The sequence below is a fragment of the Cyprinodon tularosa genome, unplaced genomic scaffold, assembly GCF_016077235.1.
Source record: "Cyprinodon tularosa strain WSP-4 unplaced genomic scaffold, ASM1607723v1 ctg63, whole genome shotgun sequence".
NCBI classification, from domain to species: domain Eukaryota; kingdom Metazoa; phylum Chordata; class Actinopteri; order Cyprinodontiformes; family Cyprinodontidae; genus Cyprinodon; species Cyprinodon tularosa.
Window position 1 is genome coordinate 1628087 of NW_024039374.1, and position 24806 is coordinate 1652892.

At 37.7% G+C, this 24806-nt stretch overlaps 1 protein-coding gene across 1 annotated transcript in view; it reads right to left on the reverse strand.

The window, feature by feature from the left end:
- The window catches only part of loxhd1b (lipoxygenase homology domains 1b), a 40958-nt gene extending 16170 nt beyond the window's left edge, over positions 1 to 24788 (reverse strand). Inside the window, exons 1-28 of the mRNA XM_038308052.1 lie at positions 24130 to 24788; positions 23861 to 23975; positions 23695 to 23706; positions 23341 to 23421; positions 23023 to 23207; positions 22824 to 22922; positions 22560 to 22708; positions 19942 to 20065; positions 19576 to 19685; positions 18452 to 18592; positions 18238 to 18373; positions 15288 to 15448; positions 15125 to 15211; positions 14778 to 14913; positions 14528 to 14682; positions 13490 to 13650; positions 12115 to 12191; positions 11843 to 12039; positions 11498 to 11690; positions 9779 to 9939; positions 9348 to 9669; positions 4168 to 4319; positions 1359 to 1492; positions 1059 to 1204; positions 864 to 968; positions 642 to 770; positions 368 to 532; positions 55 to 236 (exon numbers count right to left, since the gene is read on the reverse strand). Coding sequence (XP_038163980.1) covers positions 55 to 236; positions 368 to 532; positions 642 to 770; positions 864 to 968; positions 1059 to 1204; positions 1359 to 1492; positions 4168 to 4319; positions 9348 to 9669; positions 9779 to 9939; positions 11498 to 11690; positions 11843 to 12039; positions 12115 to 12191; positions 13490 to 13650; positions 14528 to 14682; positions 14778 to 14913; positions 15125 to 15211; positions 15288 to 15448; positions 18238 to 18373; positions 18452 to 18592; positions 19576 to 19685; positions 19942 to 20065; positions 22560 to 22708; positions 22824 to 22922; positions 23023 to 23207; positions 23341 to 23421; positions 23695 to 23706; positions 23861 to 23975; positions 24130 to 24376 — 4062 coding nt within the window. The 5' untranslated portion in view covers positions 24377 to 24788. The remainder of the gene's footprint in view (positions 1 to 54; positions 237 to 367; positions 533 to 641; positions 771 to 863; positions 969 to 1058; positions 1205 to 1358; positions 1493 to 4167; positions 4320 to 9347; positions 9670 to 9778; positions 9940 to 11497; positions 11691 to 11842; positions 12040 to 12114; positions 12192 to 13489; positions 13651 to 14527; positions 14683 to 14777; positions 14914 to 15124; positions 15212 to 15287; positions 15449 to 18237; positions 18374 to 18451; positions 18593 to 19575; positions 19686 to 19941; positions 20066 to 22559; positions 22709 to 22823; positions 22923 to 23022; positions 23208 to 23340; positions 23422 to 23694; positions 23707 to 23860; positions 23976 to 24129) is intronic.
- Between the last annotated feature and the right edge of the window lie 18 nt (positions 24789 to 24806).

Consider the following 24806-nt stretch of genomic DNA (forward strand, 5'->3'; position numbering starts at 1 on the left):
AAACCAGCAGCAAGATGTGATGAAAGATTTTTATTTTAAAATCTGGTCACTCACCTCCACAATAAACATGTCCTCTGCTCCTCTTTCAAAGCACAGCCTTCGTTCTCTCTTGTTGACGCAAAGGTGCTTCTGTTGCGTTGACACCCCGTTTTGGCCGTATAAGACGATGAAAACATCAGCGTCTGTCCCCGCAGCAAACACATCACTGGTGAATATCTTGATCTCGTAAGGCACAACTGAGAGAAAAAAACCCAGGAGGTTTGATTAGTTTCTTTTAGTATTAAATCTGAATTTTCACTGAGTGGCTCCCATTGGCCTTTATGGACTTCATCATTTATTATCCACGTCTGAGAACATGTTTACTTACATGGAGTGTAAACTTCAGTTTGTAAGTCAGCAGGATAGAGATCCCTCACAATCGCTCCATCATCCTCTCCTCTGTCCAACCAGCGGCCACATGGGAATCGTAGTCTCTGTCCCTGAGACGGCGCATCAACCTCAACCCAGTCCAAGAACCATCCAGATGATCCTCCTTAAGGAAAAAATAAAACAGTACATATTCGGGTGTGATTTTTATTCATATCAACAACTTTCTATTTTTTCATTTGCATATAGTTTTTTTGCATTCCTTTAAAACTCGCCTGAGTTGTCATGTCCAATCCGGAGCTTTTCCAGTTCACCCAAGTCTACGGCCTCCACGGTGAACTCATTGATCATCCCCTGTTCAAACTTGTTCTTATAGTTTTTACACGCTTTAAGGTTGATAATCCCTACATAAAAAAAAAATGGTTAAACCTCCCAGTTAATCTTTAAAAACAATGATTGAGCTGCCAGGTTAACGCCAGGACATCTGTCTGCCTCACCTGTATCGTCTTTTTCACCAAACAGGATGGCAAACACATTGGCATCGGTTCCAGCATATTTCTTTTCCCCAGTTTTTATTTTAACAGTATAGGTAGTAGACATGGCTGAAAACCGAATATTTAGGAGGTTAAAATTAGATCATACTAACCTATACATTCTGCTTGTATCAGCTGATTAAGGCATGGACACTTTACATTTCTGTTCAAGGCCCAAAGTTGCGCCGGTCCCCTCCTCATCCTCATTCTGCTTCATGAAGGCCTCGTCAACAGGAACCAGCTCTCTTGCTATCTGTCCGTCATCCTCATCCACTGCGAGCCAACGGTTACAAGGGAAGTAATAGCTACAAGAACCCCCAAACTACACTAATTAGAGCTACAACTCAAAGAAGAGGGCACATTTATCTTAGTTTTACTGCTGCACCAAAAAACGTTTCTTTTTCTAGATCTTCAGTCTGAAAAAAGAGAAAAATGCATTGAAGCACATGCTAAACTTACGTTATATCTTCTTTTGTGTCCACTATCTCAACTCGATCCAGGTACCAGGCTGAGTGAGGCTCAGTATTATCATGACGGATACGTAGCTTCTTCAATGAGCCCAAATCAATAGCCGTTACAATGAAAACATCCTCCTGAAAATTTACCAGAGACACATTGTTCTGTTCAGTTGGATGTTTTAATTTTGTCACTCCTGGTTTATGGGTGGAGGTGAAGAAAAAAAAAAAAAAACAGTTTTTGAAGTAAAAAATGTTCTGCTTATCCGTTGGGGTTCTGTAGATTTTTGAGATTATCACTTTAAGTGCTGGCAAAAATACATGTTCTTTTTCAGCTTTAAATATCACATTTCCAGCTGTTTTGTCATACATGTTGCTAGGGCTTGTGAGATGCTTGATCTGTAAGCAAGGCAGGTTACCCTCATGATTCATATCACAGCCCAAACTGCTGAAATAGATGCAGATCACTGTTTGGCTCTGTTTTGCTGAAATACCCAAGGCTTCTTTATACCAAAATGCTTGGTCTAGGTGACACCTGCACACCTTTCATAATTAAAAGTCTCTTGTGTAATGTACATGTGATTTACACCCTTGCATTTAATCATGAATGCTGACCTTTTTATGCAAACATTTGATTATTTTCTTCTTTCTTCTGGATAGCTTTTTTGTTGTGTTTCTACGGTTTTACTGGTAAAAATTAACCTCACAAGCATGATTTTCTCTTAAAACAATTCTGAGCAATACTTCCTGTCAGAGATCTATGTATGAATATTTTGCACTAAGAATTGCACCAGCAAGAAGCTATTTCTGTTTAATTTGTAGGTCAGATATAACTGAACTAATAGTGTTTGTCAGTAGCTGTAACATAGAGATGAATAATTCACAGGGGTGGATAAAGTGGGGAGTAAAAGTAGGACAGGTTCAATGACACGGAGAACTCCTTCGGAGTTCCTCTCAGTCACAGTTGGCCCGTCTGCAGACACCTCAGTGTAAGGCTTATGTTTCCAGGAAGTCATTGGGTTTTTCAGTAGAAGTCAGTCTGTTTTTGGCAATAAACATCTAGGAAATGATAAAAACTGGTGCAGCCCTCATAAAGATTAATGGGAACGATTTTAAGTGTGTGAGCAACACCTCCTAAATTGTCAAGGGGTGGGATATGATTGATTTTGAGCAACAATGAAGTATCACATTTTAAATAGTATTCCTGAAGTGTAAACAGGCCTGAGATCACATTTCAAAGCCAAACAATCTGAAATTCTAAAAGTAGAAAACAGGTAAATACCAGCGAAGGTAATTACTCCAATAAAATAGGAATAATGCTAAACCGATCTGTTGTAGCATATCGATGACAGAGGAAATCTTAAATATAATGTACAGGTAAGCATAGGTGACCTCTCATCTTTATTTTAAACAGATGAATACTTTTATTTCAACAACAGAAACATGTTTTGCACCAATGCTAGGACAAAATCTGAAAAAAATAAATCACCCTTAATGCTTTGATTACTGCAGATAGTTTGACAAGAGACAACAGCTGGGTCATTAAGTCTACCACAGGTGTTTTCTGCAAGCATGTAGTTTTCAGATGCAAGCAAATGCTTTAACAGCTGTTTTTCCTTCTGACCTGCCCTAGGTCTGTACAAATCTCTTGCTGAAGTCCACAGATTAACTTCCACACTGCTCAACATTGGTCTAACATTAATTTGATGTGATGTTTGTGGGGTCAAACAAAAGGTGAAATTACCCAAAAAGTTCTGACTTAAAATCTCATTGTAATATTTATCTGGATAGAAGGAAACTACAAACATACCACAACTTACTGATATAAAGTTGAAGAGTTCTGGTCTTTGATTTGTTTGCATAAACCTGTTGCTTCTGTTTAAAATAAAACAACAAAGCTGGAAGCTGGTCAGGTCTAGTAAAGTTATGTTGACCTTTTTATAAATTCTTACTAGATTTATTTTAGTATCTTAAGGAGCCTTGTCATGTGCTATGACCTTACAAAGGATGCCAGTAGATCACTCATGTTGTGTCATGGTGTGGGGAATATTTTCTTGGCACTCTTTGGGCCCCTTGGTACCAATTGAGCATCGTTGCAACGCCACAGCCTACCTGAGTATTGTTGCTGACCATGTCCATCCCTTTATGACCACAATGTACCCAACTTCTGATGGCTACTTTCAGCAGGATAATGCGCCATGTCATAAATATATATGTATATATATATAAATATATAAATATATATATATATATATATATATATATATATATATATATATATATATATATATATATATATATATATATATATATATATATATATGGAAGATAATTATATGGTAGGTTTTTCAATATGCATAGTACATACATCATACATTTCAGTTTGTTTAGTTTGGTCAAGTAGGCTACAATTGTATCTTTTATAATAGCATCTGCTCTGGGACACCATTCAGTCCTGGCTTTCTCCTGCTGACTGGATAAATAACAAAATAAAAGACTTTATCCAGTTTCTACCTTTGCTGCAAATTTGTAGTGTTGATTTTTCCTGTTTGGAATTGCATTAAGTGTTGCTGCCTCTCGATCAAAGCTCCAAATGTAGCATTATCCCTTTGAACCTCTTTTCTTTGTCCTCAGCTGCCTTTTGTTAACTTTTCTCTCTCACTTTTTTAAAACATATATCAATTTTGGCCATTGAAAAAAGAATATAAAGTTGTTTTTCACAATCTCCAACACAAATTAAAAAGAAAACTTGAGAGTACATGTCCTTTAAAGTTAAGAAAGCAGTTGGTCAGGAGTCTTTGAACACATCTTACCTGCCCTCGCTCAAATTTGTTGATGTTGTCAGAATTACTCAGGAGGCGCTCACCGGTGTCTCCGTTTTCCCCATAAATATTAATATAAACGTTGGCATCTGTCCCAGCTCCCATCGTGTCACCCGTGAAGACACACACTTCATAGGTGTTGACTGTCAGACAAAGCAAGGGATAAATTATTCACAAATGCTCCAAACAGTCGCATATGTTGGCGAGGATACTGTGTCAAATCAAACTGTGCAAATCACACCGCTAGTTCAAGAGGCAAATGTGCCCTAAATGAAATAAATATTTTATATGAGCACAAAAAAAAAAAAAAAAAAAAAATCAAACAGCAGATCAGAAGCTAGCAATGCTTGATAAAGACTGGAGCTTTCATTTCAATGTTTTTTTTTTTTTTAAGTACTGACAGTAATGCTCTTTAAACAATTGACATAAAAACTGTGTTTTATTGTACTAATAAGAGACTAATTGTGTTTAAACTAACATTTGTGAAGGATTTATTAGCTTAAAGCTGCTTAAATTCTAGATGCAGTTTATTCTATACAGCCTACTTGTTCTTGCCTTTAATCACAGTAGGAATAGTTGTCAATAATTTTAGCTGTATAGCAAAGAGAATAAGGGAAGTACAAGTAAAAAAAAAATCAAAGCACTGTTGGGAGTTTGCATTATTCCCGCAGAAGTTTAGTTGAATATTTGATTATGTTTATCAAAAGCATCAGTTTTATCATCTGTGACAAGCAATCTTCTCACAAAGAAAAGAACAAACAAAAACGTTATTTATTGATCACACACAAAATCTTTCTGCAAGTGTAAAATATTCTAATTAGGGGCAGCAGTGGTGGATTTGACATATAATATCTACCATATTAGGTAAGTAGGAAGTCATTGTTCTTAGGTATTCAGTGTTGTATGAAGAATAACTTGAGGGTGGGGAAACAACAGGAAATTAAGCGGCATGTTGCTTTGTTAAAGATGTTTATGTCATATTAAAGATCTGTTTGAATCTGGATGGCTTCTGCGATCTTAGAGGGGTCTTCTGCACTCTAGACTTGGCCTAATGGCAAGGGCGTAGGTTTGATCTGAACTCTGGTAGGGACACTGTTGGGCGGGTGTCATTGGTGCTATGCCATATGCCCTTTTTTATGCTGCATGTGAGCATCCGTACTGATAAGAGGAATTCATTGTTTAAAGAGAAAAGCAGCATTTTGCTACATTAATAAAATGTTATAAGCACTACCGTCATTAGATGCTGTTTATCAATGTTTGAAGTATCAGCAGCTCTGATCAATAAGGAATTAGGACTGTTTTCTTCTTTGAAAATGGTTTCATTTGAACCACTAAGACAGAAGGTAAATACAGTATTTACTTTTGAAGATATAGAATTGTGCAGAGTTAAACCCACTCTTATATTTTTACCTACTATGCTCTCTCTGTATCAAGCAAGATAATACATTCATTAAAATATTAACTTCACTATAAAAGTTGAACATCTGGGCTGTAGTTACTCTGTGTCGCACATTTCATGTATTTTATCTGGGGCTGAAAAACTGAATCATGTTACCGTATTTTCACGACTATAAGGCGCATATAAACGTCTTTTTTGTCCCTATAGAGCGGCGCGCCCTATAGTGCGGACATTATTGAGATCGCCATGAGAACGTTAAAGGGGGAAGTGTGGGCATGGATTGTGTATAAAAGAACAGGTATGTGCTTTATGCAGAATTCCTCATCTCCTCATGGAGGAGATGATGAAAGAGTGGCTGAGGCAGGTGTATGTAAGGAGACCAGGTGGTTTTTTTCCACGCATCACCATCGCTGTTAATCTGTGACTCCATGCGTGCCCTTCTCACAGCCGATGTGAAAAACAAGGTGAAATAAATGAACGCTGTGCTCGCTGTTATTGGTCTGACAAAGGAACTTCAACCGCTTGACATCGGTGTAAGGCTCAAAGTAAGGCTTCGTTCACACCGGACGCAGCAGGAGCAGCAAAATCGCGTCTGCTGCTTAATTTTTGCTGCTTGTACCAGTTAGTTCTGACGCGCGGCTGAAGCAGCTTTGCTGCTCTGGCTGCGCGGTGCAAAAGTGTGTCTGACGCGCGTTGGGCGGAGCTACTCTATCCTTTCTTTGCCTTGCAGCTATATTTGCTGTGATCAGTGGGAATAAAGTAGTTTTAATATGTTTTTAAGTGAGAAAGTCCACCTGAAAACTTAGTCATTGCAGTCAGTTCATCCAGATTTCCATCCTGCCTTCCAATATTATTTCTGTGGGAGCCGCTCAGACCCCCACATACCAGCGCTGCGCTGTCAGTAGGAATCCCATTCAACAGCAGCCTCTGGCTGGGTCGTCTCCTCGCAGTTCACCGCGGCAGCTGGTAGGTGTTTTTCATCTAAATAATCTAAACTGCAGGCACCAGGATAATAAAAGCGAACATATTCTGCCGGCAGATTTCTGCATTTTAAGTTAATTTATGCGTCAATAAACAGTTACAGAGGAGTGATCACAGCGCTCTGTGTCATCAGCGATGTGTCTGTCTCACAGCCAGCTCCCAGGTTTGATTAATACTGTAATAAATACATGAATAAAGCACAAACATGCTCAGTTTTGCTCCTGCTCTATTTTTAAATATGCAGTAGAGGTAAAAACAAAAACCTTTTTTTTCTTTTATAAAACAAAATATTGTGAGTCAGCCAGGAGTTCTGAGGACTGCTGGAAAAATGGGCAAATAAAGGCTGTAAGCATCAACATGTCTGGTTCTTAGCCACAGCCAACTAAAAAAGAAAATGTGAGGGTTTCCTTTTTACCGATATTTAGTTGCTGTTTTCATTTTTTGACAACCCTTTGAGGAAGTTCAGGTATAATTATTAGCAGGTGTTATTTCTCATATAGAGGATAACAACAAGAAATGGCGCCTAATCATCTGCTGTTTTTTGTTTAAAAAGCATAATTAGGGTTTCACATAATAATAGTAATTTAATTGACTATTTCTACTTCTAGAAATAGGATAAAGACAAGAACAAACCAACATATTCTCATTATGAGTCCGTCTGAAATCGTACGAAAAGTTATGCACACTATTTCGTACGTTTTGGACGTTTTTCCTCAAAAAACCACATCAGTGCGCATGTGCTGGCAGACAGAAAAAAAAAGCAGATCTGCAGACGGACGTAAAAATGGAAAAAAACAGTGCAATCATCACTTATTCATGTCTCTAACTACGTTGCTTCCGGTTTTATATCTTAGGATTAGGGCTAATTGTAATTTATATTCTAGATTCGTGAATGGTGCGTCAGATGCGCATACGACGAAAAAAACGTCCAAAACGTCCAAAATTACGGTGCATAACTTTTCGTACGATTTCATACGCACTCATAATGAGAATAGGTTGAACAAACAGAGGAAGAATATTAACATTAATTTTATTTTACATAGATTTCCACACAGTCTATAAGTAAATTAGTACAAACATTAATGTCTGGTAAAAATGCTGGAATCTGGCTGTTTATTTAGGATATTATTACATTACAGATAAGATAGTGTTATATTGTCTTTTATAGTTGTTAAAAGTGATTTTATATTTGAATACCCTTAGGCTCATTCTCAGTGTTGTGTTTGTAGATGATGCCACTAAAAAAGAAAATAGACATAAGGAGCTATTTAAACAGTCAGACAGTAGCAATATAGGACGATGATAAAAGGTTGTGTTACGTGTGAATATATTTTCAATTTTGTGCTCCAAGCACACTTGGACTAGAAAACAGCCAATCAGAGAGAGAGAAGGCCGAACCTAAGGCAGAACAACCAATGAGAGTGGAGTTAAACAGCGCAGCACAGTTCCATGCGCTGCTACGTGAAAGGGACAGGAGAGAGCAGGCAGAGGAGCTGCCAGAGGAAAAGAAGCTGCAACAACTACTGCTGGAAATTAGCAACATGTTGCTCACATCCGATTATTGGTAGGGACAATTAGGACGGTTCTAAATGTTGGTAGGGACATGTCCCTATGGTCCCCATGCAAACCTACGCCCATGCCTAATGGAGTTAAAGAGGGCTCTTGTTTTTTTTCCATTCAATAAACATTTGTAAGAAGATGGTGATAGCAGCATAGCTAGGTCATGGAGGAGCCTAATAGCAGCAGCCTTATTCTGTCCAGGTGGAAAACATGTGCACTTGTCACATGAGCAAAATTAAACATGATAGGGAACACTGGCTACATGCCAAGGCTATCAATTTATCATTACAACCCTCCCAACGAATTGATTGCATTGTTTCTTCATCGCAGATGTTCTGCTATTGTTGAGTTAATTGAAAACAGAAAATCTCAAGCATTTTCAACAAACATGTCATGTAATAAACATCAATATAAGGATCTAGGGGGGAAGCACACTTCTCACCAGAATAATCACAGCCAATTTTATATATCATATTTACTGGGGGGATCAGGGTGGTCCTACATGTAAACTTTTTTTTGTATGGATAACATGCAGGCAAAGAATAAAAAAAAAACTCATCCACAACGTAACAACTACTTGCTGCACTGGAGCCTCAGGTTGCAGACCCCTAATCTTGCAGATGAGAACTATGATCTCAATGCATCACAAAATGTAACACCTTAATTTTAAATTAATAATTTAAGTAAAGCTCAAAAGGTAGAAACTGGAATTCGATACAAGAGATCAGTTATGGTTACATGCCAGTGCATATCATCATCATCTTAAATGTATTTAGTTTGATGTTGTTAGTAGATGGGTCATAACAGGAGACAGGACTGGTTCTACGGGGGCATTGGCCTCTGTTGGCTCCTGTCTAGAATCATCTATGTTCATAATGTTACCTGCACTAAAGAGCAAGACTGATACTGATAATGGATGTGGATAGACCTTTTTATATTTCTAGAATGATTGTTCTAATCCTAAAAATATTGGACACCATATAGGGCAGGTCTATGTAGTACTACTGTTGGTCTATGGCTGGCAATATTCTTGCATTTAGCTGCACCTATGTGCACTTAAGTAGTTTTCCGAATTAGCTGCTTTTTAGACACCATGGAATCTTTAAGGTTATCGATGCCACCATACAATGGCCTTAAGTGTAAAAGGGGCTTAAACTTTAAAATCTTAAGCTGTAGATATTAAAAATATACATTATTAGATGTCAGTTTTCTTTCTCTTTATGTTTCATACCTTCTAGATCTTCCTCTGCATCTTCAGATAGAAGCTCCACCACAAGTTCTCCATCCTCCTCTCCCTTGCTAAGCCAGCGTGAGCAAGGAAAATGGTATGCGAGCACCACCTCCCGCATCTCCTCTGCTTCATCTTCGTCCTCAACCTCGTCTTTCTTTTTCTTCTTCTTCTTTTTCTTGTCTTCTTTTTTCTTTTCTTTAGGCATCAGAGCCATTATAAGATGTTTAACATCAACTGCCTCCAGGAACCAGCCAGATCCAATTCCGGAGCCATCGTGACCAATTCGTATTTTAAAGATCTTCCCCACATCTTTGGCCTCAAACTGTGAAAAGGTTTGAAAGTTGTTGATATTGTGCAATACTATTTTCCCAGGGAATCAAAAGAAAACTCTTATATGGAGACAATGAAAAGATAAAATAAAACTTTGATACCTTAAATATTTCTGTTGTATTCCGTTCGAAATTGTTGGATCTGTTTTCAAGAGTGATAATTTCAGTTTTGCCCTTCTCCCCATAGATCTGGATAAACACCCGTGCATTGGTGCCGGCAAACATCACATCTCCAATGACTACTGTTACCTCATAGTTCATCACTAGAAATCAAGATAAGTAATGAAAAAACAAATAAGTGAGTGAAGGTCATCAAAGGGTTTTAGCTAACAAAGTATTCATGGTAAGGTCATGCCTGTTTACTACAGAAAAATGTGTCTCAATTAGTTAATAAAATCCATAATAGTAAAAAAAGAAAGAATTTTATGATAGACTACATTGCCAAACATATTCACTTGTCTCCCTTCACTCCGATATAAACATAGGTGACACCCCATTTATAGTTCCTGGGGTTCAATATCTTGGCTGCTACAGGTTTATAGGTGTTTATGTTGATATTTGAGACCGATTCCCCAGAACATTTGGAAAATCATAGACTGCTATTGGAAAAAAAAAGTCTTCCCTCTCTGTTCTAAGTTATTCGAAAATCACCAAACACAAACTCAAACCATCAATCCAGATAACAGCCCAGTGACAGCGTGCCTTACACTACTGCATTGCACTTGGTGGTATATGGCCTGGATGAAGCTATTCAGCCATGAAAACCAATGTCATGAATCTGTCTAAGTCCTGTTCTTATCCTAAAGCCACATTAAATTTGGAGGTCTGTCGTGACTAATTCTACAAAAGGTTGGGGACATCTGTGTACAGAGCTCCAGCATCCGCTGCTTCGTCTCTATCAGTTTACGTGGCCTTCCGCTTCATGGCTGAGGGGTTGTTGTTCTCAGTCATTTCGACTTGTTATAATATCACTGAAAGTTGAATATGGAATAGTTAGGGGTGAGGAAATTTCATGACACGACTTGTTGCATTCTATCATAGCACCCTGCTGGAATTCACTGACCTCCAACGAGCAACCCACTCCTTCAGAAATTCTTGTAAAAGCAGTCCACAATACTAGGTGCTTGCTAATATACATCTGTGGAGTTCATGGAGATAATTGAAACCCCTGATTTTAGTTATTTACTGTTGATGGGTGAGGTAGTACTTTTGGCAGTGTAGGGTATTTTCAGTAAATCATAATGAATTCTAAATCCCTGCAAGTTTAAGCTAACATATTATCCATCCATCCATCCATTATCTGACACGCTTGTCCCGAGTGGGGTCGCAAGGGGTGCTGGTGCCCATCTCCAGCTGTCTATAGGCAAGTACACCCTGGACAGGTCGCCAGTCCATCGCAGGGCAACACAGACAATACAAACAACCACTCACGCACACACTCACACCTAAGGAGAATTTAGAGAAGCCAATTAACCTAAAAGTCATGTTTTTGGATTGTGGGAGGAAGCCAGAGTACCCAGAGAGAACCCACGCATTCTCAGGGAGAACATGCAAACTCTAAGCAGATTTTGCATCTGGGAATTAAACCCAGAATCTTCTTGCTGCAAGGCAGCAGTGCTACCCACTGCAACACTCAGCAGCCACAAACATTTTATCAAGACATTAAAAAACTTCTCCAAGTGCTGCTTCAAAATATTGTACGCTGATGAAAACAATGAAAAATCACCCCCCAGAGAAGTTCTGTGTGATTATATTAGTTCTGGAGATTCTTAATGTTGTTTTTTTCATTGAAGAGCATAAGAAGGTGAGCGTTATACCTACATTGTACCATTTCTAGGATCTCGCTTGGGTAAATCTCCACCTCTGTTTTTCCATCAGCTTTGTCTTTGTCAAGCCACCGGTGACTCGGGAACATGTAATTCTTTCCTTGTATGGGAACCATAATCTGGACGCTGTCAAGGAACCAACCTGCACGCATGCCTTTGTTAGTGTGACCAATCAGGAGACGGTTGATCTGAAATTCACCAACAAAGTTAAATGGGATTTAACAGATTACACCATACAGGTACATTAAGATGCCATAAAGTGATGCTTTGTATAAAGCTGTTTTATCAAGGGCTTCAGTTTCAGAATTCTATGACTTTCATCAGGACTAAGTGGGAGAACCTGTCCAATATCAAAGGTTTCCACTGTGAAGATGTCAACACGGCCGGTCTCAAAGTAGTTCCCCAAGTTGTTTGTAGAAACCACCAGCATCGTCTTGTCAGTGTCTCCCTTCTCGCCATATAGCTTGACAAATACATTCGAGTCTGAGCTTCCTCCTGGTATGTCGCCGGTCTTTATTGCGATCTGATAGCTGATATCTGACAAATGGCATCAATGTGAATTTTAGCAACATAATGAAATGCTAGATAAACGGACAGCCTCCTCCCACTTACTGTACAGTCGCTGTCCATCAGAGAATGGCACCAATTCTCTAGTGATTTGTCCATCGTCCTCATTGCGGTCTAGCCACCTACGAAGAGATACGGAAGCCACCAATAGTATGTAATTATTATTCTGGAATAGTACTGCAGTGGCATGAACCATTAGGTCACAGCATAAAATCCATAAATTCTTCATTGCTGATGCCTCTATTACATTGACAAGGATAAAAAGAGGAGATGAGAAAGTATTATGAATTGACCACTGTTTTAGTGAAGGAGGTGACAGATACATAACCTGACCCAGTATGATTTAAAACATTTAAAAATTACCGCATGTTGACTGATGACAGTGTCTAACTTTACTTGCGCTGCTTCTCCTGTTAATATGGTAAAGCCCTCCGGAGCTTCCGGGACCAGGCTACACATTATATAAATTAGCCAATGAGCTGTCATTCAGGGTTACTGCTGCGAGCCACTTTTAGACACAGCGAGAAAACTTTTGGCAAGCCGGGCGATGGGAAAGAAGGAGAACACGATGGAAAAAAGAGAGCACTCACCAAGAGGAGGCCCAGGGGACAGCCCAAGACTCGCTAAGACTATGTCTCTTGGTTAGCACCCGATAGGCCTTAGAATTCACCAGAAGAGCTTGAAGATGTATTTGGGGAGAGGGAAGTCTGGGAGTCTCTGCTGAAACTACTACTAAAAGTACTTGTGTTAGCCCCAAAAAGACTAACGCAGTTAATCCAATTGTATCCTACTAAATCCTTCTGATGCACATTCCAAGCATAACCATCATCATCATTAGTCATCAGACTTATGCCAAATTTTACATATTTGCACGGTAATTTCTGTTATTATCTATCATATTTGCAATCATTGTTTGACTTGGCTGTCTATCTGACAGAAAAAAAAGAAATGTATTGTTATAACCTATTTGAATAACTGTTAATACATTTAGGTTGTAAAGGTTAAAGTGGCCCATTCAAAATTTAGACAAAAACAAACAGACAAAAAAATCATGTACAAATGCTCTCCACCCTCTAAATGAACTTATTTGTCAGATCAGTTTTAGTGAACACTTTAGACTCTGTATGTGAAAATGTGGAAAGGACATCTTTCAAATGCATCTCGACTTCAGAGACTACTAATTTCTGGACTGAAAACAAATGCTTATTGTAATAAAAAGAATATAAAACCTTGAATATTTTTGTGCTCTCATAATACTACATACATAATAGTAGTATTAGTACATACATAAACTACTTTGCTTTGTTGCATTATGTCAATCCTCAATAAATAGCAATGACGCTGTGATTATAAGTTGACAAAATTGAAGTTGTATCAATTATTTTGCAAGGTACCAAAATTTACTGATCGTGAATATTACCTGTTGCAGGGGAATTCTACAGCTTGGGCCTCTGCCTTTCCTTCTTCTCTTACAATCACTTTATCAAGAAACCAGCCACAGCCACCGCCTTTCCCATCATGTCCAATCCTCATCCTGTGGACCCGCCCGATGGTCACGGCCTCAATTATAAACTCATCCATCTGAAATTAAAAACATTTTGAGGTTTTTATATATATATATATATATATATATATATATATATATATATATATATATATATATATATATATATATATATATATATATATATATATATATATATATACAAATACTTAAACTGTTAATCATGCAAATGAGCTTAAGTGTGGGGTATAGGATACATGGTTCTAGTTTATTTGGTTAGTTAACACAGGACCAGCAACAGTTTAATGCACGAAGCCATTTTCTCTTGCTTCAAATACATCTGATCAAGCCTGAAATAAAATAATTATGGCTCTAACTGTAGCAAAAAATCTCAATAACATGCTGATTTTTTTCAGCCAGGACTAATTGGTAAAAATATAAGACCTTCTTTTATGAATTTTCTTTCTGTCAGCAGTGAATAGAATATTTTTTTTTATCTGTTGAGTTAATTTTGTTCTAATTTGCTTTGGAATTGATTGGTTTCACTTTAAATGAGTACGGTAGTACAGTATAAGCAATCATATCCAATAACAAAATCCAAGATCCATAAATATTTAAAAAGTTTTTATTATATTGTTTAACCTTCATAATCAGAATTTATTTATTTATTTATAACAATACAATCTTGGTCTTATTCTGTTGTTAAGATATTACACAAAACCATGTAATTATACGAACAGTCTGCTTTTATTGTACTTTATATTCAAAAATCTTTCACAGTTTAACATGTTGCTTGTCTAGAATTATTGAGAGCTACTGTGGAGTGCCCAAAAAGCAACAGCTCCTGAGCAGCTCCTTGCAGGCCCCTTTATGTTTTATTGCTGAACCTTGTGTGCTGATTGTTTTAGGTTTGAAGTCTGTTTTCTTTTAACATGATGTGTAAAATATGCCCACATTTCCTTTCTCGAACTTGTTGACATTGTTTTTGCAGTTTATCAGCTGCCTCTCTCCTGTATCCCCCTGGTCTCCAATCAGGTTGATGAATATTGATGCGTCTGTTCCGCTTCCACCAACATTACCAGTACAGACTGTCAGCCGATATTTAATCACTGCAAAACAGAACAAAACTTCAGAATAGTAATTAAAAAAATAAAATAAAAAAAACAGTCCCTATACATCTGTTTGTAATTGTGTAAAGACATGCCAGGCAGTGGCTCAGCAATCAGGTCTCCACAGGCAGGAAGCTCCCTCACAACCTCATTGTCGTCTTCGTTTATATCCAGCCACCGCTCACATGGAAATGTGTACTTCTCCTTTGTCAATGTCTTCATCAAAGTTGCCTAAAAGAAACCCCACTTAGCAATGTGAAGCACTGCTATTGTTTCATATAGGGAAGACACACGGGTTGAAACATGAACTAAAAATGAAGCTTAAGATAGCCGGGAAAAATGGAAGCAGAAAATCTTTAGATCACAAACATAAAAATAAGATATTATACAACTCTGTGCAGGAATGCAATAAATTTATCTGAATAGAGATGAGAAATCTGACCTTGCTCAGATGCCATCCTGCAAAAGGATTTCTCTTCTCATGCCAGATACGGAGTTTGGTCAATTTTCCCAAATCAGGCAGCTCAACCTTGTGGATAATTATAATATTTGTTACCTGACTTACAGATTTAAATTTAGATATTTTTAAATAATTTCCTACCCACCATAAACTTGTCAACCTGACCCTTTTCAAAGTTGTCAGACTTATTGTCCAGCCTGATTTCATCTGACTTGCCCTTTTCTCCATAAACCTGAAAAGAGATATCTGCATCGGTGCCAGCACCTTGCAGGTCTGACGTCCAAATCCACAAGGACCAGGGGTGTTCTACAAACAGACAAAAAAAAAACAAAAAACATTTATTTATGAAGATGCTGCACTGAGTCAGAATGTCTGGTCCGGTCCAGTCAGCAACCCGGCAGATCTCCCCCCCACCCAAAAAAAGGCCTCCTTTTCAGTTTCATTGCTATCAAAAGCTTCTGCTGCTTCATTTTTGATGCTTGTCCACATTAAGGCCAGACGTGCAGTTAAGTTTGTCCAGATACGTATGATACTTCTGCTGCTCCTGTAGTCAGTGGCAGAGAGATGCTTTGCTCTGTTTGCTCTCATAAGTGGTTAAAACATAGTTTTAATATGTTTTTAAGTGAGAAAGTCCACCTTAAAACTTCATCTGTACAGTCAGTTCATCAAGGTTATGATCCTGCCTTCAAATATTCTTTCGCTGTCAGAGCCACTCAGACCCCTTACACCTGCGAACAGTTTTACGGTGGAGCTCTGTCCCTGAAATTCCAGTTCAACGGCATCCTCTGGTCCAGTTGCCTCTTTGCAGTTTTCCGCTGCTGTTCGCGGCGACTGGAAGGCGTCTTTCACGTACGTAATCCAAACTACAGGCACCAGAATAATACAAACAAAAATATTTTTCCGGCAGGTTTCGACATTTTAAGTTAATTTACGCATTAATAAACAGTTTCATCGGAGTGATCATAGCAATCTGTATCAGCAACCCTGTGTCTGTCTCCCTGCCAGCTCCAAGATCAGCTTCTCTGATTGGTTGATGTGGCACATCGAGCAACAAAAGTAAATTTTTTCCAGCTGTTGCTGCTGCTGCTACTGAAGCATGTTACGCGCATCAGAAGCTTATGAGGAGCTGCTTAAACTGCTTGGACGCACTGCTTCTACTGCTCAAAACGCACTGCAGGAGCTTTTGCTGAGCCTTTCACAAAGTCATTGTTTACCAAAAATGGACAAGGTCACTTTTTTTTATTGATATTTTGCTCCTTTAAAGTACTGCTTAATTTTTTCCCAGTTCTATCATATTAATGGTGTCAGACACCAAGGGGCTTGTGTTTAAACAGAGATAAAGTGGAAAAGTAGAGGAAAAAATCATGATAGGGGCCTATTTTTCATAGCTTTATATTACTGAAATAAATTGCAGTTACTTCATAGGTTGTGTAATAGAGTGCTCAAATATCCGACCATATTTTAACAAACTTTTAAAGCAAAACACATTAGGTTAATAAAATATTAAATTAGTATTAGTAATTTAACATCCACTTTTCTAAGAGTCTTCAGAACTATGTTTCCTTAAAACACAAAGTTACTACCAAAGGTTTGTGGATCACTGTTAGATTTGGAACGTAAAGCATTGTAAACAGAGAACAGATTGTAAACAGAGAATAGATTGTTAAAAAGATCATTCTTTTTTTTCTATTCATGTATCTTATACTAGTACCAAAGATTTATTGATGTCCCTAAATATCAATGTCATTAGACAAAATGTTCGGCTGCAAAGTTTTGAGTAAAACATGGAATTGTCAGGTGTTGTGGAGTTTTTTTGAGGGCCCAAATACAGAGACTGAAGCAGAAGTGGTTTCTTGCAGGTTTAATAATCCAAAGGGCAACAGAAGCAAAAGCTTGTTGCCCTTTGGATTATTATATCCACAAACAAAATAAAGAAAACCTAAATCCAGGAGACATCAGGGAAAACACACATGAGGAGCAAAGGAACAATGAGGAACCAGCAAACAGGAACTAAAGAGGAGGAGGAGTATAAAAAAGACTAGGCAAATTAGCAGATTGGGAGCAGGTGTGGACAGAAGAATCTAGAAGGGAGGCAGGGGAAGGAGACTGACACAAGATGGCAACAGTGTGTAAACAAGAAATACATAAGAACTCAAATAAAACCAGAAAACACCACAAAATGTAAATGAAACTTATGAAAATTCAAAAGGAATAAGACTTAAACAGAAACAAAAAGTGCGATACCTTGACAGGAATAGACTGAATATATAAAAGGGAGGCTTTCCCTGTTTCCATAAATTCTACCATGCTGCAGACAGTCATTGTAAAGGTTTGTAAGAACCTGCCTGATCACATCAGAGTAACAATGCTGTTCAGAATGAGAGCAGGGCATTACAATGTATGAATACCTGAATGTGCTCACAATGGTTGTTTATTTATTTAGAATATTAGATTCACCTAGTATTAATGACTTATTAAGGTTTTTCTTTGTTAGGTCTTCAATGTACTGCTCCTCCTTTTCAACTGACTTCCCACTCTTCACAAGACATGTCAGCCAAGATGCAAATCTTCACCTTTTTAACTAGTAATGAAGCAGGAGCCTTTGGCTTTACTACTTTTCTCTTACGTAGGTGGCGACTGTTACACTGAGGTGCAGAGTTTCAGTGTTACATGCAGAGCATCGTCATGCTTTGCAAGACTGTGGACAACCTGCTGCTCACTTTTTCTCTTCATCTGGTTTTTATTTTTTTAGATATTATCTTAATAAACAAACAAACCTGAATACAATTAAAATGTAAACTGATTTTTAATCCATAGATGATTGATAAGTGAGGTAAATAATTTAAACACATTCTTGGTGATGTGTAGCTATTGGAAGGAAGATGACTTAAAGAAGCAGCCGAAGTCCAAGTTAAAGCATTAAAAAAATTTGAATGAAAAAAAAAAAAGATTATCGAGGCATTTTTAAAAGATTGCAATAACCGGTCGTTTGATTGTTGAGATCAAACGACAAAAAAATAAGGAAGGAAATACTCAAGATTCTTTTCAACGCTACTGTGTGTGGAATGACTGCTATTGACAAACATCAAACTTACTTTTCTGCCTCCTTTGCCTTAGAGAGACCATCTCATACAACTCTCTCTCAATCAGCCCGTCCCCCTCCTTTTCATCCAGCCATTTACCACATGGGAAGGTCTGCTCTATCCCTGTGAAAGGACAGTACACAACAACCTGTGGAAAACCTTGATTCAGTTGAGCCAATTCATAGTAAACCCCATCTAAACTGTTTGCAATCCATTTTTACATCACCTTCTCACAGTACCAACCGGGGCTGACCCCATCATTGTCGTGTCCAATGGTAACTCTGCTGAGAGGACTGAGCAGCGCAGCAATCTCGACATTAAATATGTCTGTCAGGCCTCGCTCAAATTCTCCTCCTTCCAGAAATATCTGCAGAAAAGGGAACAATTGAAATGTGAATCAGACCTGTAATTAAAATGTATTAAGGAAAATCCAAATGGAAAACACAACAATGTGTAGCATGTAGGTTTTATAAACAGCAGAGATGGGAGGTAACAAAGTACAAATACTTCGTTACTGTACTCAAGTAGATTTTTCTGATATTTTTACTTTACTTTACTACTTATTTTTATGGCGACTTTTTACTTCTACTCCTTACATTTTTACACAAATATCTGTACTTTCTACTCCTTACATTTAGAAAAATTGGCTCGTTACTTTAGTTTTGATTAATTTCAATGGAGTTACCGTTATTATTTTTCACGTCATCAATACCAAATTCAATCTAATTGGATGGGAATCTACGTTGCATTTGACGCACCACTACAAGATGAATCGACAGATTCGGCGGTATTCATTGGTGGCAAATCATTGCAGCTTGGTGGCGTTGGCGTTAGCATAGTAGCATGGACGACGAGATGATTGAAAATGAACACAACGGAGATCTAGTCCTATTGGCAGACATCCATTTAAAATGTAGGCAACGGCATGAAAAAAGTGGTTTCTACTTTTACTTTTATACTTTAAGTAAATTGACAAGCCTGTACTTTGTTACTTTTACTTGAGTAAAGAAGTTTAATCAGTACTTCCACTTTTACCAGAGTATTTTTTAACACAAGTATCTGTACTTTTACTCAAGTACGGAAAGTGAGTACTTTTGCCATCTCTGATAAACAGGTGCAGTATTTCTTCTTCCTGAGCACTACAGTTTTTCTTATACCTTTATCAAATATTTTTTTGAACATTTTTGTCTTAAATCCTTCTACTTTACTACATTTGTTATGCACATGCTTCACAAAGTATATACACCCCCTGAACTTTCACACATTTTGTCTTGTCAAAACTTCAATCTTTAGTGCGCTAAAAACGAAATACAGCAATTCTACTTATCAGTTGGAAGTCTTCCCTGTTACCTTTCCACTGTTCTTCTGGCCTTTGGTACCATGCATCACTATGTGAATTTTGGAGTTGGTCCCTGCACCTCGGATGTTTCCCGTCACAACCTGAACATTGTAGATAATACCTGCGGGATTCAGTTACTAGTTAGTTTTTCACATTTTAAGTCTCACAGAGCTGAGCAGGAACAAGAATCCTCAGATGTGAACAGCAGCCTCCTAGGCTAATTAATAATAATTATAAGGTTTTCCAGCAACGCTTTGCTTTTAATAGCATTGTGTAGAGAAGCTTAGAGCATTTTAATAATTGAAAGAGGTCGCAGAGGTTGCCTTTCTCGATACTGCTACATTCTTTCCTGGTTTAAATCTGTTTTTTAACCTCACCTGTCGGCTGGTCGGCTCCCACCAAAATGTCCCTCTGAATCTTCCCATCATCTTCATCTAGGGCAAACCAGCGATGGATGGGGAATTCATATACTACTTTGTTTCCCAAATCATCCAAAATCACCTGCAAAAACAGCAAAAATGATTAATTATTTCAAACTGTTGATCACAACTGCATTACTAGTTGTTAAGTTGTTAAGCACAAAGGGGCAAGAAAATTCTATTTGATAATTAAAAAATTATTCTATATCTTCACATGGTCCCAGTTATTGGTAAAAAAAAACCCTAAGTCAAACCAGTGATTTAAGTGAACTTTAAGTTTTTTATCTTGACTAAAATACCAAAGAACATATATAAGTAAGCCACAAATGTGCTTCCCAAATAGTATTAATAGGTGTTCTTTAAAATATAAAATATAACTGAGCATTTGAAGGCTTTCACAGACCCTAACCAGAGATACAACAATACGGACGGTGTTATACTGTTCAAAAATACTGAAAGAGAGCTATGTTTCAAATAGTCTTTTGCTTAAAGCCTTGGGAGATCACTGGAAAATAAGAAAGCTTTTAAGTTTTGTAGAAAAACAGGTCAAGGTTCTGTATTTTTGTTCATCAGATCTTGTGTATAAGTCTTCAATATGAATCAGAGATAGGGCAGATCTTAAGAGAAACACTAAAGCAAACAAAATACCAGGAATGATGCAAGAATTAAGAGACAACTAGAAACTTGCAGCTTCTGCCTGCCATATTCACTGATGTTTTACTCCACAAAAGTAAATCTTCTGTTTTTTGTGAAGTTTAGGCAATATTTATTATTCCTGAGCTGAATTTGTTGTTTTTTCAGTATAAATAATGGTTACACACGCTGGCAGGATCAATAATTAAAACAATATGTCCTTATTTTTTTTTATTATTAACAATCCAAACAGCAAACCCTTTTTCTGAGCCCCTTTTATTTGCAACACTTAACTTTATAAACTCTTTATCAGAATTGTAAGATTTTGACATACTGTCTAGTTATAGATAACTATTGCAACTAACCATTATTTTGTTGATTTTGCATATATGCACTATATATATATATGTGTGTGTGTGTGTGTGTGCTATAACTGCATCACAAAGTCCAATTACTATGCAAATTTGTTTTCACAACTGAACTTCAGTGTCACTCGTCCCTACAGTAACAAACAAATCTACTGACTCATCTGTCTGTTAGTTGAAAGGCTATCCCTTAATGAGCAATGGTTTCTCTTTACACAGAGGCTAGGATGACGACACGTGTGTCATGTATGTGTCCATGTACGCGTCACTTTGAGTCAACTCATCTCTCACAGGTGCACACCGTACTGTATGCGTCCAAAGAGCAGAGATGAGAGCTAGATACGGAAGACTGAAATGCAAATGAGGAGATCCAGTGTCTTAACTACCATTGAGGAGGCAACACTGAGGACATAGAAGGACTTAATGTTCTTCTGGGACAAATTGTGTTCGTTTTTAATTTTCAGTACTTAAAACACATTAGACAAAGAACTCTTTTGTCCCTTATAGTTAAAAAAAGAAAGTAGATTTTTTATTTTTGGTTAGGACCTTTTCACAGTGGAAGCAAAACTGTTTAGTCACGGCTGATGGGTATTTTAAACTCCTTTCCTGCATTCCTGCAGTCTAGCTCATACATAAACAGGGGATTGTGAGATTTTTCCACTGATTTTACGTTCTGCTATGACAGGGCGACTGCAGATTTTATTTGAAGCATCTTTGTCTAAGAGGAAAACATTTTGTTTATGTTTTTTAAGATAAAAGTTTCAGTTAAATTCCTGCAACCTTCAGCCATCCACCACAGGAACCTGAAACCAAAGGACACCCTAGGGCTTAATTTACCTCTCCATTGATGTTACAAATACATTTAGTCTACATTTAATGAACATATCAGGAGTATGTTAAACATTTCTAGGTCTGCCATAGCATCACAAACCAATCAGTTGTAGATTAATAGTTTATATCGACCACCTGTAGCATATTTTATATTTAATCCAAATTGTATTTCCTACTTTAGGGGTACTCAAGAAAAAAAAAAAAGTGAAAATATATGAGGTTTGCTCATTGTTGTGCTGAATCACCAGTAATCTACTATAAGCACTAAAAGCTTAAAAAGCGTATTTAGAAACATTTTACAGGTTCGAAAAAAAACTTTCACCAACCAGTTTTCTGAATTACTGGGCAACAGTTCATTGTTGTGCTCTTTTTCTATATATCAAATAGACTCTAAATTCAATAAAAGTAGTATAAATGCCAGCTCTTGCTTTCTGTTTTAAAGGACTATTACCTGTCAAACATTTTCTATTTGCTGATGCCAGAACTTATACAGGAAGACATCTTATAACTCTTACAGCGTGACACAAATTATTTTATCTTTATGATACAGTGCTTTTTTTTGTACATTCTACATGGTCATAATTGGAAACTTATAAATTCCAGCATTCATGGAAACATTGCCAGCTGTGAGAAAACCATACATTTTTGAGGCTGAAAGAAATAATCTGAGAGTGAATTTAAGGATATACTTGAAATGTGAATCTCCAGCTTCCAGGACAAAGTAAAACACATGAATATTGTTTGCACCTTATCAAGAAACCATCCTGCTGAGGAGCCTTTGTTGTTATGGCCGATGGTGATTTTCCTAATTCTCCCCAAGTTTGGTGCCTCGATTGTGAACTTGTCCTCTGTGCCTTTTTCAAAGTTGTTTTTGTCGCTGTCAAGGCGTCTTTCTCCTGTAATGAAAGCGATCGTTCATTTTGTCTGCCGACTTCTAGATTTTCTGTGTCAAATTTGACATTTAGCTTGGGGTGAAAACCAATTTAGTTACTAGTGTGACCAGCAGAATACCTGTGTCTCCAAACTCGCCAAAAATATTGATGAAGACATCTGCATCAGTTCCGCTTCCTTTCATGTCCGCAGTAAAAACGCTCACAATGTACTTGTTGTCTGGGAACCCCCCCCCCAAAAAACATTTGAAGGATCATCTTTAAACGTCTGCTTTTAATTTTGTAGTTTTTATTTTTATTTTTTATAAATCCGTTCTTACATTTGGGCATGTCCATTTGGTCCATAGTGGCCAGCAGGTCTCTAACATAAAGGCGATCTCCCTCCACCCTACTGAGCCAATTATTACAAGAAAAGTAAAACCTTAAATGGGGGCGGATTACATCTGTGATGATCACTCGGTCCAGGAACCAGCTTGCATTCATGCCTGTGTTGTCATGCTCAATCCTGGGACAAGAAGAACATGTGACAAAAATATTCATTCATCAATCTATCTCTGCCTAATCCTGTTTATTTCATTTTGATCTAAGAAGTATATCTAACAAGCCCAAAGGCAGTGAAACTACGGTGTCAGCCCTACCTTATTTTTTTCAGGTGCCCAACATTGTGAGTTCTGATCCTGAACACATCAGTTTTGGCTCTTTCAAATGCAGTTCTACTCCTTAAATGTAAAATAAGCATTTTATTATTAAAATAGCCTGATTTTCATAATTCTGAGAGTGAAAGTAAAAAAATTTAACCACAAAAGTAATACAAAGAAAACAAACAGAACAGGATTTATTGAAAGAGATAAAGAGAAGAATTTACATTAAATCCCAGTAAAGCAAAAAACAAAAAGGGATTTAGGAGAAATTATTCTGCAAAACAACACAGCACTCAGTTCGTTCTAGAAAACAAAACAATCCCCCCCACAAATGAATAAATAAATACATACTTTTTCTCCGTGCTGTGAAAGTGGAGGAAAAACAGGTGGTGTTAGTGCAACAGCAGGAACGGACTTCATCAACCATCAATTATACCCAATACCAGAAAAAAAAGTTTATCTTCATTACACACATAGACAAGCTTATAGAGCTGAATATTTTCCAAACTAAGCTTACTTGCTGGCCAGGTGAATTTTGGGTGTGATGCCATACTCTCCAAAAAGAGTTATGAACACGTTGGCATCAGTACCTGCTCCGCTCTCATCCCCTGTAATGGTCACCACCTCATACACTGCAGAGTTTAATGAAACACACTTAAAAAGCTTTGCTTAAATCCAATTGTCCCTTATTCGGATGTGACTGCTTCTATAAATACGACATCTGTCAGTAGGTTTTGCAGATAGTTAAACCTACTATGACAGGTTTAAATCAAAAGTTTGTGTTACCTTTCTTTTTGTGGTATTCGTCCTCGTAGTTCTCCACGTTCTCTGGCTCATAGTTGCGGAGCTCGTTCTCATAGATTTCAACATAGTTTTCAATCTTTTTCTTCTTTCCCTTTGTCTTCTTTGGGTCTTCATCACTATCACCTTTCTCTGAGGATTTTTTCTTCTTGTCTTTCTTTTTCTTTTTTGCCTCCTCCTCATCCCCAGCAGCCTGATCTCCACCTTTTTTCTTTTTGCTCTTTGATCCCATCTTGTCTTTTACAGCGAACTTCTTTCAACCTCTCTCGGTTGACTCGATCACATCTGGAAGTTTCCCTGCCTTCTTTCCACCCAGGGACTCATTGTGTTTTCATCCTTGATCAACTCATCCCCCTCTCTCCTTCTCCTCTTTTCTTGGTGCTTCTCACTCCATGCTTTGTATAACCTTCATTGCCATCCTCAAATGTTTTCTTTAATCTTCATGCGTTCTTGAGTCGCTTACCTGCTTACCTTTCTACTCTGGCTCGGGTTCCTGCTCTTGTGCGTAGTCGTCATCTGCATCTTCGGTTTCCCCCACTGCTCTTTGACACTTTTTTTTTTCTTTTTTAGTGGGCATCTTTAATTTATTCCATCCTTGTAACTGATTCCAGGGTGTTCCGGTGAAACTTGATTAAACCGAAATGTTGCTGCAGGGGAGTGAC